Raw genomic sequence first — 14,888 nt, forward strand, 5'->3', positions numbered from 1 at the left:
AAACAAGCATCGCTTTACTCACAAGATTTATTCCCTCCTCCTGGGGATGTCTTGTCACCCTCGGTGGGGCTCTATGTGTGTGTGTAAGTGTGTGTGGGTGTTTCAGGACTTGTCAGGTGTTGGTGCTGCAGCGCCAAGTGGCCCAGAACGGCAGGCGATTTTTCTTCTGCCTGCGTCGGCCTGCGCCGTGGCCCGCGTGTTTAATCACCGTGTGATTGTTTTAATTTTCTGTCTGTATCGATCTCGCCGGGACGCGATTGATGATCGAGCGCAGGAGCGGGCAGCCAGTACATTAAACCCACTCATGACTTCAGCACTTCTGAGTTTGTGTATATGAGTGGGCGCTCATATTTATATGCATCCGGACAAATCTGCGTCCTTGTCTACGAGTGTTTTAAAAAAAAAAAATAATAAAAAAGTTGTAGATTTTCACAGACTAGCGGTGTGTGTTGAAATACCCGTGTTGTACGTGTCTTTACGGTTTAAAGTTGTGCAGCCGACATACTGACCTGTGGCTTAAATATCCATAGTGAATGATTTATAAAGATGTGAAAATCAATGGTTGAAGGCATGGCAAAACATGCCATGCCAAATGGCATGGGCAGTGGTGGCTTGGTAGGTTAAGGCTCTGGGTTACTGATCAGAAGGTCGAGGGTTCAAGCCCCAGCCCCAGCACTGCCAAGCTGCCACTGTTGGGCCCTTGATGAAGGGCCCTTAACCCTCTCTGCTCCAGGGGGCGCTGTATCATGGCTGACCCTGCACTCTGACCCCAACTTCCTAACATGCTGGGGTATGTGAAGAAAAGAATATCACTGTTCTGTAATGTATACGTGATCAATAAAGACTCATTATTGATTATTATGGAAACCTACAAAGGCCGCGTTTATCCTTAATAAACAACATGCTAACGAAGAGGACTCTTCCTCTCTCTGTATGTGTCCACAGGCCCTCGGGAGCATGTACTTCATGCACAAATCTCTGGCGAACATCCAGCAATACGATTTCAGTGGTAAGCGATCACAGAGCTGACTTTTTACATAACCGTGTTTTAATTGTGTTAGTTCAGATGAAATCTCAGTGCTGGGTAGCCGCAGCACTCGTGCACTTAACTACATGACTAGCGCAGTTGGAGCGTAAGTTTTTCCGTCATGTTGACTACCCATTTTTAACCTAGTCAATTAAGTGTCCGTTCGCGTACTTGTCCAGTGAGCTAGGTAGATTTACGATTTGTCCATCCTTAAACCCGATAGGGTGCAGACGATTTTCATTTTCATTTCGGATCGATTTGAACAGAAAGGGTATTTTTGTTTGCGTTCCACGCCCTCTCTTTTTTACATTTACAGTGAAAAGAAAATACTCTTCTTTTCACTGTAAAATTGCCAGCGTAGATGGAGAATCAGTATTTGTGTGGATATGGCCTCAATATATTCGCTGTATTTCTTAAAATCTTCAGGGAGAAAATAGCGCGAATGTTCCTTTTGACAATATAAACCGAACTTTCTCAAATCTTACTCCGTTTCTAAAATAACACTGTTATTATTATTATTATTATTATTATTATTATTATTATTATTATGTTTTTTTCCCCCTGATCATATGGGATGCCAACTTCAGCGGAGGTCCTGATACGCCGACACCTCACATATCGCCTTGTATCGCTCTCACGCCATAAAGCGCAGATAAAGCGTATGAAACCAAACCTGGCGTTTAAACAATTTAAACAGGCTTCTTCCATTCGTGCTATTCATTAGTGCAAACATTCAGCAGAACCTGGAACACTTCAGACAAAGCCTTTCTGTATCCTGCAGGTCTTTATCTTTGAGCTAATACGGCGGAACACAAAAGCTTTGAGATAGTAGGGTTCGGCAATCCTCCCGTCTCATTCGTCGTGATTACAGTTATTAGAGCTGTATCGTGTCAATTACGCAATTACGGGAAATCGTGTTTGCCCGTTCACTTTATTTAAAGAAAGTCATTTTAGGTGTTATTCAGTCCGTATTTGATTTCGTGCAGGCTTTTTTTTTTTTTTTTTTTTTGGTGATAGGTGCAGCGGCTTTTGAAACAAAAAATTGAAATAGCAACTGCACAAAATAGATTTGCACGCTCTTCTCTTCTCTCTGGCTGCGATGTCTGTCGATAAACGAGACCTTTTAGCTGTACTCGCGATGACGTCACACGACGCGTCTCGGCCCAGAAATTCGAAGCTCGTTCGAATATTGCGGCGTCTGCTTGATTTTTGCGATCGGAAAATCCTGGAGGGACGGATTATTTCGGGTATAAAGCAAGAAAATAAGCATCGACGCTGGAGACTCCTCCCACAAATGTTAAATAAACGTTACCGTAATCCCAAAACCCGCTGAGAGGCGAACTAACATGGCGTTCGTTTTACATCATAACAATTTATTTTGTCAGCATGACGTAAATCTAAATGTACGTCAACATATTCCGGTTTACTTTGGAGTTTTGTGGGGGGGGTATAAACCTAGGTATAAAAGTCCTGTTTCGAAGTTGTTGAGCTCTAAGCCTGCGCGTGATTCATTCAAGCACTGCACGGTGATTTTTTCTGCGTTAAACGCGCGACCGTCGTAAACGCCAGCAGCTTACTTCCATTAGGCCGTGATTCGTTTCTAATCACTCAGTCTGGAAGCACACAACAAAACGCTCTTAAATTCAGATTCTCATTTGCTTTTGCCGCTCTCGGGTCTCTGCGTGCACCTTCCTGTCACGCTGTCCCGTGAATAAGCCTTAAAGAAGAAGCCTAATAGAAGAGCCATAAAGCTCCGCGCTGCCGAATTCGGCTCCCCATCAAATTCGTGCCTTATGAATCTCGGCGCGCGCCGTAGGGGAGCGAGGTTAACATTAGCGCATTGATTTTGCGTTTGCATGTCTTGCTCTTTCTCTCTCTCACTCGTTTACTCACCCTGCCTCTCTTCCCCCCCCCACCCCAGCAAAGGAGTTCAGATCGGTGTCGGGACGCAACAAGTACGCGGGTTCGCTATATGGCATCACGACGGTGGAGAAGGAGAAATTCCAGAGGAACTTTTGGCCAGATGTGAGTTTGTGATGTGCTCATGGGTAGCGTTCAGGCAGAGCCAAAAAAAAAGGACCAATAGGACAGTATACAAATGCGAAGCAGGCGAAGATCCACATCAATTGTATTCGAATGAATGTTTATGTTGAGGATTCTATCAAACTGGTGTGGTGGTCTGGGAAAGCCTACTGGGGATATCACTGTTACTAAGATGATTCTTTGGCTAAAATGTTGACGTTGAAGATTGGAAGAAGACCCGGTGATGTCCCAGCGTCCACCGTAGCCTCAGACGGTGTGGTCTTCTGCTGTCCTAGGTTTTTTGCGACCTCGAGGTTTGGTGTGCTTTGTGTTCCGAGATGCTTTTCTCCTCATCACAGTCGTAAACAGTTGGTTATTTGAGGTACTTTAAGCCCTTCCGTCATGCTCAAACCTCAAAGTCTGGCCGTTGTCCTCTGCAAGAAACGCCTTTAACAGATACTTAACACGCAAAACTGAAATATCAAGTCCGTACGTATATTAGAATGGTCCGAAGGTTTTCCCAGGCCTCCTATCACGTGGTTAGTTAGTGAGTCAGTGTACTGATCCAGACGATATTGTGCAAGGAAGTCTGACTTCACCTCGAGATCAGTATCACACACATCGCACCTTTGCCGCAAATGACTATCATGAATATGAGAGCAGCGCTTTACTCTGTCCTCCAACCCGAGCTCTGAATACCAACGTGCAGGTCTATTTCTTTTTTTCTTTTTCTTTCAGAGAAAGTGGTCAAGAAAAGGATACATGAGGACACGCTGGATGATTCACAACCAGTATGTCAACATGAACACACACACACACACACACACACACACACACACACACACACACACACACGAATAGGCTCCTGCATCTCGTCCTCTAAGTGTTCTCTGGTTTTTATTGTTTTTATTTTTTTATTTTTTTAAGTCTGTTTGGTTTATGTGTGTGTCAGGAGTGTGTGCGTGCTTACGTGTCCCCTCAACTTACATCCGCTTACGTGAACACAAAAGCTGTGTGTGTGTGTGCAGCTTGTCAGCGAGAATGATTGGCGTTAATATCAGACGGGTGTTAATAGCGGCGTCGTGGCAGCAGGTGTGTAGAAAGTGTGTATGGGGGTGAAATGATAAATGGGCCGAGTTACCCTGGCTGCACTGACAGCACACACACACACACACACACACTCGGCCGCACACAGATTCTCCTTCCTTACAGCTAATGAGTTATAGCAGCCAGCGAGAGTGACAGCACTGATAGAGAGGCTGAGTACATACGCACACTCATGCACGCACACACACACACTCATGTATACACACACACACACACACACAGCTAGACACTCCCTCTTGATAGCTAATGAGTTATAACTGGCATATTCAACACCACGCACGGACACACCTGTGCAGTCGAGTCATGACGTACGCCGACCGACGTGACGGTGCGATAATGATGCGGTGACACGGGGGAAAAAACGCAGTTCATGATACAGATCTGAAAAGATAAAAAACACAAATAATTGCCAGAATCTAGAACGATGCAGAACACACATAAAAGCTGCACTTTTCCTTTGTCGGGCTGCTAGTACCGGGGAAGATGCACAGTGGCTTGCATAAGTATTCACCCCCTTGAATTTTTGATCGCAAAATCGCAGAAATCCTGAAGGGGTCGCTTAATGTCAACGTTGTCTTTGTCTTGTCCATTTGCACGACTTTTTTTTTTTTGTCATGTCCCACGAATACAGTATCAATGAGTATCAGTGGTCACCTCTAGATGTCCTGTAAACCTTACATACTAACCAACAACAACAAGCACACATTGTATTTGTATCTCTATTTGTATCAGTTTATGAATGTATAATGTATTCATATTTGGTTATGTCTTTATAGTAAACACAGCCTGCATATTCTTATTTCTGTGCGTGTGCGTGCGTGTGTGCGTGTGTGTGTAGGGGCCTGGACTTGGTAAACGTGCACCTTTTTCACGACGCTTCAAACCTCATAGCCTGCAAATCCAGTCCCTCGGTGTACTCCACATATCGGCAGAAAGCCCTCCGATACGTCATCAGCAGGTCAGCCCATCACTATGAACGTTACAACATCTGCAACATCTGTAATCCTGAAACTCATTTAGACAATCAGGATTCCGGTAGTGTAGTATCGGCACGCGGTATATTTTCTTTTAGAGAGCGAGCATTGAAATAACACCGAAACCCTTGAATGTCTTCGATAAGCAGGATATCCGATGACTTCGTCCCACTGCCGTTTTTCCTGTTTGGAGATTTTAACTTCCGCCTCGATACACTAAGTCTAGTACAGGTAGGATGCACTTCTGATCTGGACAGACACCTCAGCATTGGTGGTTAAAATTCATTAAATAAATAAATAAATCGTATTTGGAATGCGCGTTTGTGTATTCAGGACCTCTCGACTTCTGCGGAAGTACAGATGGTGATGAAGGACAGCACTAACGAAGTGGAGAAAATCATCTACGAGGACAAAGGCAATGACCACAAGGTGCGTTTGCGTGATTCATGGAATCATCCTGGTGCTGTTAGATGCACAGGACATTATATGGCACTGGTACCGTAGAGAATATGGCATCCCTGCTGCTCTGTACACTACCTGTGCTGTACCGAGATGATTTATTGACTCTTTTTGTGTCCAGCTAAACACTGTCCGGTTAGATTTATGACTCGGGAGACAATATTGACTTTTTCGCCAGTGGAGAGAATGCGTGTCTGCATTAAGATCGCTCGGGTTGAGGTGTGATTAATTTTACGTGCCAAACCAGTTGGACTTAGTGTCTTGTTCTTCAAATGTCTAGCATTAACCTCTGTCTTTTTTTTTCCCCTCCTCTTTTTCTCACTGTCTTTTCTTGCACTTGTTTAACACATTTTTCTTCTTCTTCTTCTTCTCTCTCTCTCTCTCTCTCTCTCTCTCTCGCTCTCTCTCTCCACAGCAGGTGCTATTTCAAATAGAGACTAAGCGCTTTTTATACCTGCACCACAAACTCTTCAGAGAGGACACTGGACGAGAGGTGAGCTTAAACCCGTTTGGTGGACATGATCCTTACGCAAGCACCTTTAATCATGTACGTTACGGACATCTTTCACACCTATCAGTCCTTCTGCTGAATCCGAATCAAACTGTGAAATCGATACTTTTGATTCGTTTGCTATTTGGTTCGGTTCGGTATCAAATGAAGCGAATCAAAAAGCAATAAATAAAAAAAAATAATGAAAAGGTTCAAATCAGACTCTCGTTTATTGGTAAGAAGCACGGACCTTCGCTAAGTGCGTGTAGAAATCCAAAAATATCTCCCAAGCATGGACAACATGGCGTCGGTGCTAAAAATGAATTCGGTTATTGTATAAATGAGTAGTTTGAATATTTTGTGTTGGACATCCGGTGTTTATTTTCTCTGTTTTTATTCACTGGGATAAACATCGCTAAATACACGGCATGTTTGATTCACTTCGAATCGATACGGAGTCAGATTCACTGTGGCGTTTAAATCAAGGATAACGTTTAAATCAAACATACTAAACTCCGCATACGTGAAAAGTCTTGCGTCTAGAATCTTATGAATGAACTCTTATTTTTCTGTCTATGCAAACACATCTTCTAATCCCAAACCCCCACCCCCCAGCTCCTGGAGTACGACCGGGAGACCGCGGCCTTCCAGGACATCATCACAGAAGAAGAGATTCTGTTTCTTCCCAGGTGACGCACGTCTTTTGGGAAATTGTGCAGAATTTACTGCATGCCTATGCTTACGCCTATATCGATGTTGTATTGTTCTTTTGCAGTTACCCGTACAGTGAAGACTACACTAAACCCACACAGTACATGAACACGCGGTGTCCATCCTGGTGCGATCGCATTCTCATGTCCCACAACGCACGGGACGTCATCTACAGGGTGAGCACCGCCCTACGTAACTCTCACGTCCTCCCCACGCTATTTATCCGTCGTCTCATCGACAGAATTGATGAACAACGTTTGTCGAATTGACACAAAACCCCCCATGCGTACACTTGGGATCATTTTAACGGCACGTCACGTGACGGGGAGTAAAACTACGTTTCTGTTTATCTTTAACTGGATTTAAATATACTCTTCCTCGCTACTGTCAGGTTAAATGACCTGTGCATGATGTATGTAATAGAAGTGTATAAATATGATTGTAAATCGAACAAAACACAAAGTCTAGTAGCTACAGCAACTCTAGGGAAATAGAGCGGTGTGACACAGGCCGATTCGATCATCGGGTTATTTTCCAATAACTGCACATCCCGAAGTGTTTTATTCCACTCATACCACAGATACTTGCCAATGATCGCACGTCATACTTTCGGTCCATATCTAATCGATGTTGTGGAACATCCTTAAGCATATTTGTTACTGCGTGGTACTAGTTATAGCAGCTATAAACAGTGGTTCCTTCACTTTCTTTTGTGGATAATAAGACAAAAAATGTAGCTGGTAATCAGGAATTTTATATGAAACATTTCCTAGCAAGGAAATGAACTACAGGTTATGAAAAAAGCCTGGTAGGTCAATTATGATGTCAGTCAAACAGCCGCTTTTTTTTTTGTCTGAGTGGGCGGGTCTTGGCCAGGTTTGTTGACTGTTGTTGAACCTAAAATTTTGTCTCGAAAGATAATTAATATTAGTGACACTGTTTCTCAAAACGATGAGTTTTTGTATTATATACTATATTATATGTATTATAACTATGTTACTATGAGGTTTTTTTATTTATTTACTTGTCAGCAGATCTTGGTAGTGGACTCAACACTTTGGACGTGATCGTTTCAGATGACTTTTCTTTCTTTCTATCTATTCCCAGGGAAACGAGGGAGACCGTAACATTCTATACAACATCCTGGGCCCGAAGGTCTGCATGGGAGACCACAAGGTAATGCATTAGGAAAAACCATAAGCAACATTAATCAGTAAGTTAATAAGTAAGTAATTCAATTTTATTTATATAGCGCATTTAAACACAGCAAAGCTGACCAAAGTGCTGAACCGAGTAAGAAAAAGTTCAATAGAAAATAGAATAAATCCAAATCGAGACAGACAATAAACAATAGTAAAAATGAGATTAAAAAACGCCCGGGAGAAGAGAGACGCTTTCAGCCTCTTTTTAAAAATGATGAGAAGGTGCGAGGCGGTTGTTCGGTGGCAGTTGACTCCGTAAACGAGTCATTAAACTTATACAGTATTAAAGTACATATATTAAACTTATACAGTATTAAACTTGATCATTAAAGAGTTTTAAAGACAAACAACAGAATCTTAAACTGGATTTAAAATGGATGGTAATCAGCATCACTGTCACTGATCGTTGACATGAACAGGGAAGTGAAATATTTAACATGTCCATACAGTGTAATTAGCATATAATTCGAGAGTTGTTTGCTGTTGCTCGCTCCACTCTGAGTATTTTCTTCTGTTATTTTCCAGCCTGTCTTCTTGTTCTTTGCACTGAAATCCAATGTCTAGTGACTTGGAATATGGAGCCATTACACGGTAAGTGATTTATCACACACATTGTGTACTTACAAGAAAGAGTTCTGTGTGTTCTTCGTCTAAGACAGTTATGACAGATGTGGAAAATTCGACACGTTCCTAAAATTTCTGTTGCATTTCCTTTTTCCTATAATTAAAACGAGGTACTGATGATTATTTTTTTTTTTTTTCCCTGAAATCGTTTTTTTTTTTTTTTTTTTTTTTTTTTTTAAAACCCATTTGATTTTTGTTGTGGAAAGTGAAACGCTCAGCTTCAACCAGATAAATCAAACCGCAGCCTGTTATTTTTAATCATCTTGACAGCACTAATCTGTCAGAGCCATCTGCTGCGAGTTTGTGCAAAATGTCAAAATTCATTAAGGCATTAATTCATAAGTGATATGAGTACACTTTTAGCTGTTGTGTCACAAGGTGTAGCCCTACTAAATACTCTTTATACAGTGCATGCGTTTTAGGCCTGCTGGGCAAAAAGATCTTGTAATGATTTAAAATGGTATTTCTGTTCACGAATGACACACGTGACGCTCGAGTCATTCGGAGTTTTGAAGTAACAGGGTGAAGGGAAAGTGTTTTCAGTGCGAATGGGATTTATACATTTGAAGCAGAAGCCCAGGCACACGCCTTAACGCACAACTGCGCGTGTTTCTGTAAATATTGTTTAAAGGTGCGTTCGATTTTTACAAATGTAGAATGATCAAAACTAAAGAGAACATCGAAATTGTCAAGAGATCAGAAGAAAATCTAACCCCCCAAAAAAGATTTTCACTACTGTTTGCATTATTGGAAAATTATTCAGTACTATTATTATTATTATTATTATTAGTAGTAGTAGTAGTAGTAGTAGTAGAAGTAGTAAATTATTTGTTGTTGTTGTTGTTACCTGCTGGGAAAAAACCCAATAAAAACTATCGCAGAAATTCTAATGGTTTCCACTACAGATACCAGTACAAACCATCAGCTGTTAACCATTAAAATCAATACCATTATTGGTCCTTAATGGTATCCACTAGACATAACATTCCACCAATAAAAGGCAACAAATTACCATTAGAGGCCAACAGGAACCGCTGCAGTTTCCATTAAAAACAATACAATTCCCATTAAAACCACTACAAATTCTATGATGGGTTTTTTTTTAATTGTTTTTTTTTCCCCCACCATGGTCACTATTATTATTATTATTATTATTATTGTTGTTGTTGTTGTTGTTGTTTTTGTTGCAGTTTATGCAATATTGTGGAAGCAGGGTTATTATTATTATTATTATTATTATTATTATTATTGGAGTTTATGCAATATTATAGAAGCAGGGTTAAAACACCTAAATACAAAATAAAATCTTAATTAAAAAAGTGGTTCCTTCTTCATCATAGTATCTACAAGTGCTCTTCTGTGCACCATGTTTGCGCAGTGTTGGACAGATGTTCACTGGAGTATAATGCGTGTTCACTAGTTCAGCTCCCTGCTTTCTCATGGAGCCATTTTCCCCTCCAGCGCTCTCGTTCACATTCATTTGCAGCGAGCGTAGGCCCCCGGAGATTCCATCTGTGTGAAACAATAAAAACAGAGCCGTCTCTTTACCTCCCCTGATCCATGGCTATCGAATCCTCTACATTTTGCCATTTGCTACGTTACTAACGCTGAGCAGGGCATTATAAAAACGCCAGCGTTTATTAATTACAGCTAGCAGGGTTAGCGGGGAGAATACATCCTGGCCTGTTGTCCTGTATTGGCATTTTTACGGCCGTGATTTTGTTTTGCCGCCAGGTTTATGTGTGTTCTATAGACTGCGGCTGTCAGAGGGTTAGACAGGTCTCGTGATGTCGTTGGAGTTTGTTGGCTCTAGACTTGCGTGTCGAAGGAAACCTCGACCTTAAGCAAAAACAATTGTTAACTGGTTTTATACCACTTTGATTCTGATGGGTCAGAAGGTGTTGATTATTTTTCTATAACAGCAGCTCTGACAATAGTTCCAGCTTTAATTCAAATTGCTGCTTTATAGCACTGTGCTCGTTTTTTAATATGTTATAGTTTCTTTAGTAACAACTCATTCACTTGTAGCTTCTATGGCAGACGCAAATCATAATGTACGCCTGATCAGCCCATACAGCCGTTTGTTGTTGTTGTTGTTGTTGTTGTTGTTTCAAACAAAAATGCTTCATTTTGCTGTGGCTTATTTTTTTTCTTCAAAATGTGTGTTTTTAATTTTTTACATTTTCGTTTGTGGAAAACAATCGCATGAAATTGTTGCCTGGTCTTTCGCAGTCCTGTTCGTTGGTAAGTGAGACCCTTCAGCTGTACTCATGTTCGACGCACGTGAATCAAAGAGGGCTTCGGCTGGATGACGATACGTGACGTGTCTCGACCCGATAATTTTGCGTTCATTTCTCCGATCGCAAAATCCTGAAGGGACCGACTAATAATAAACGGAATTTTTTAAAAACGTGTTGTTATTTAACAAAGACGGGAAAAAAAAACCCCAAAATGAATAATTATATGGAGTTTTCCGTACGGAGACGTTTATTTAACATTTATGGAAGGAGTCTCCAGTGTCAATACGTTGTAACAGAAAGTTTTCCACCATGGCAGAGTGTTGAGTTTTTCTCAGTAACATGACAAGCTGGTTGTTTTTATTTTTCGTTTGTTTGTTTGTTTGTTTGTTTTTTTCATTCTTGGAGTATGGCTGTGGTAGAGGAGGAATAATGCCAACTTTGAACCAACAATCAGCTTTGGGGTGGTAACAGTACCTCTGCTTCGTGTTGGGCCGCATGACACCACTCACACAGTCGTTGATTATTTTCCTATAACAACACACCCCGTCAAGTTTAACCGTTAGAGCTAATAAAACGAAAGAGGGTTCCTGGTTCCAAAGGTAACCATTTTTTTAACTGAATCATCATGTAACCTCGAGATGTTCTGTGACAAACATCCTCTGATTTCTTCATGGCCTTTGTCCTCTAGGTTTGCTGGTGTGCGTCCATGAAGAAGAAGACGACGAAGAAGAGGGTTTAAGGACGGCTTTTCTTCTACTACAGTAACTCACAACCTGTGTAGACCTCAAACCGCACACAAGAAGGGGGCATATTTCTTAAAGAGAATGAAGCAAACAAACTCTTGTACAAATTCTACAGTTTTACAGTTCTCGAGACTTTTTTTTCCCCCACCTCTTAGTTTTAGATATTCTCACCTGTCTTATGACTCAAACCTACAGTCTGGGGAAGCATGCTAATCCACTAGATTTTTTATTTTATTTTATTTTTTGTTGTTGTTGAAACTTTATATTACTAGCGTGCTCGAAAGACACATTGCACAAGCTGCTCAGTCGACATTCACCCACAAACATTATGATTTTAATTATACGTTATTCTTTTAAGCCTTTAAACCTGTATGTAGTCTGCGTTCGGCGTTGCTGACGCTTTCGCTGTGGCCCACGAGCTTTTCCGTATCCCAGCGGTGCTGTAAGTCAGAGATCCTCAGATCAATAGAATATGTACGCGGCGACCGCCGGGGGCCAATTCGAAAGCCATCAGCGCTGTGTGAAATATGGAAATCCTTCTCCAAGCAGCGAAGCCCGACAAGACTTTTAATTACAGCTTCGGGTTTCAGCCACAACCGCTCACATACAACACCACCCGATAAAGCTTAAGGTTCATTCCGTAATGTTCTTTTTTTTTTCCTTCTCTTTCAGTTGTTGAGGGGTGTAGTCAGGTAGAAAAACAAATGAGAACGTTTTTATTACTGTGAGGAGACCTTAGTCGTCTTTTTAGCCAAGTTTAACAAACCAAGTTCAGTACCGAATCTGGTATCGCGTCATCGTCATGCTGCTATAATGACTCCCAGCATGCGTATACTGATTTCCTTTCTATACTTAACGTTCTATTATTACTAATCTGGTGGCAAGGCAAGCTATGTATCCAGCGGTGTCGTGTATATTCCTTTAAAGAAACACACCCATGTAACATATCTTTAACTGTGTTAGATTGATCTGTGAACAGTTTTGCATTTATTCCTTTGTGTTTGATTTGTTTTTTTTTGCTTTTATATTGTGGGGTTTATCCTGATAATTGCGCAGCTGGGGGTTTTGATGAGTTTTAACTAAGACTCCATTCGAAGATATTGTAATTATAATTTTTTTTTAGTGGCCTAATCACACAACGAGTCCCATCACGGATCATTAAGCTCGCCGGGTAAAGACGACACACGTGGTCGGATGTCACACAGCGGACGTTTTTAGATTTCAAAAACCGATTTGGTTCACTAATTGTCAATATTCATTAACCGCCGTTTAAGCATGCACAAGAAGAAGAAGAAGAAGAAATGATACAGATATGACAAGCAGGCCATTATTTCAATCCGACTAGGATTCGATCTATCCGTGCAATCTAAATAACACCCCTCCCGAACCGGCTCGATAACTTACGTGCGAGGGTTAAATTGCACGGCCCATTTGTCAATAATGGACTTGTTGGAGTTGATCCATGATGGTGCTCGAGATAATGCATTGCTCTCGAGAGCTTTGCTCCAAGCTGAAGTTCAATACGAGGCTGTGATGTTGCTCAATGAGCAGCACTGATGTTCTTTTGGCATTTGTGATTTTATAACGAGATCGAAACACTACTTTTTTTTTTTTTTTTTTTTTTTTCTTTTCCAAAAGAGTAATTTATATCTTTTGTATGTTGTAAGGGGCACTGATCGTAGCTGGGAGTCTCTTTGGGCTCACGTAGCCGCTAATGTTTGCACTTATCGGGGATGTGTCTTATATGTCATGCACAGAGTTGATTTAGGACCACTAAGAATTTTATTGCATTTAAAGAATCGTTTTTAGAAAGTTTGTCTAAAACATGTCATTATTTGAATTGGGGATTTGATCATCCACAGGTTTGTTTATATATATATATATATATATATATATATATATATATATATATATATATATATATATATATATATATATATATATATATATATATATGGTGATACAAAAATGTCATGTTATGCCTTACTGGTGTGTGATGCATCCCTTGACGTATAGGATTTTAAAGCCTTTTTGTTAAAATACCAGGTGAAAATGATTTTAAAAAAAAACAACAACATTTTTTTGATCAAGTCCAAGTCAAACTGTGTAATACCTTCACTGCCGCTAAATGATATTGAGCTGTAGTTATTACATCTTGAAAATTTCGTAGTGTTCCACTTGTAATGGGAATTTCATAACCTCCACTAATCCCCCTGTAAGACGGTTTAACTGTTAACTCTACGCGAGCCGTCTAAAGCTATAACCACACACACGGCTTTGCTCCAAAACAAACGAGCACTTAACACCCTCGAGGTGAAACGGGTCCAAGTGATTTTATTTTGTTTTATTTGTTCAGACAGACAGATGAGGGCAGCTTGTCCGGCTCATCGGCATGTCAAAGAAGAAAGCCAGTTAAATCCTTCCTTGTTGTAGTCATTAACGCGCTCGAGGAGATTAACGGCGCTGTGATTCCGACAGGTTTCGGGTTTCTGCTGATCGCCAAGGGGGAAAGTAGTCAATAGAGGGACGGCGCTCGGAAAAGTCTCACCTTAGCAATTATATTAATTCCTGAAAATAATCAACTAAATCGACCTAATGCATTATATAAGAGTATCTTGTTATACCAAGCTTAAATGCTGTTCATGACACAAGCACCAATATAAAGTATAAATATCTCACTTTTGTTTTCCTTTTTGAATTTCCTGTTATGTTTATCTGGAAAAAATAAATAAATCAGGAAGCGGTTATTAGACTGCGTTTGTACCTCTTAAGCGGCTGAATGTCGAGGTGGACGTTGGTATTAAACCCTCACACGAATGTTTCATTTTCAAATGGTATGTTAACCTAAACTGTACGTCTCAATTCCCCATAAAGTGAATCTATAAATCCTGATCTGTGTGCATTGTTATTTACACCAAAGATAAAGCTCGGTCGGAATAAACCTCGGAATGGATTTTTTTTAACATACATAAATAAATAAATAAATAAATAAATGCTATAAAATACACTCACTGATTACAACCGTACACGTGCTCATTCTTGTCATTATCCAATCAGCCAATCACGTGGCAGGAGTGCAACGTGTTTACAAATGTTTACATCAAACATCAGGATGGTGCGAGAAACAAAAAAAACATCAGAGAAGCCTTGTTGAAATGGTCAGACTGGTTTAATCTTCCAGGATAACTCGAATAACAGCTCTTTACGACCGAGCAGAAAAGCATCTCGGAACGGACAGCATTCCGAACCTAGTGGTTGGGAAATCTACAACAGGAGAAGACCACATCTG

At 40.7% G+C, this 14,888-nt stretch overlaps 1 protein-coding gene across 3 annotated transcripts in view; it reads left to right on the forward strand.

Moving 5' to 3' along the window:
- Positions 1–14,491, forward strand: part of inpp5l (inositol polyphosphate-5-phosphatase L) — a 29,369-nt gene extending 14,878 nt beyond the window's left edge. Inside the window, exons 5-16 of one of the 3 annotated variants that reach the window (XM_017467889.3) lie at positions 946–1,009; positions 2,949–3,052; positions 3,788–3,840; positions 4,995–5,114; positions 5,280–5,361; positions 5,464–5,559; positions 6,005–6,082; positions 6,695–6,768; positions 6,855–6,966; positions 7,898–7,966; positions 8,518–8,583; positions 11,545–14,491. In XM_017467889.3, the coding sequence (XP_017323378.1) occupies positions 946–1,009; positions 2,949–3,052; positions 3,788–3,840; positions 4,995–5,114; positions 5,280–5,361; positions 5,464–5,559; positions 6,005–6,082; positions 6,695–6,768; positions 6,855–6,966; positions 7,898–7,966; positions 8,518–8,556 (891 nt within the window). In that variant the 3' untranslated portion in view covers positions 8,557–8,583; positions 11,545–14,491. The remainder of the gene's footprint in view (positions 1–945; positions 1,010–2,948; positions 3,053–3,787; positions 3,841–4,994; positions 5,115–5,279; positions 5,362–5,463; positions 5,560–6,004; positions 6,083–6,694; positions 6,769–6,854; positions 6,967–7,897; positions 7,967–8,517; positions 8,584–11,544) is intronic. The other 2 variants (XM_017467890.3, XM_053680129.1) reach the window with 2 other exon arrangements.
- The last annotated feature ends 397 nt before the right edge of the window (positions 14,492–14,888 follow it).

Source organism: Ictalurus punctatus, chromosome 5 (genome assembly GCF_001660625.3).
Source record: "Ictalurus punctatus breed USDA103 chromosome 5, Coco_2.0, whole genome shotgun sequence".
In the NCBI taxonomy this organism is placed as follows: Eukaryota; Metazoa; Chordata; class Actinopteri; order Siluriformes; family Ictaluridae; genus Ictalurus; species Ictalurus punctatus.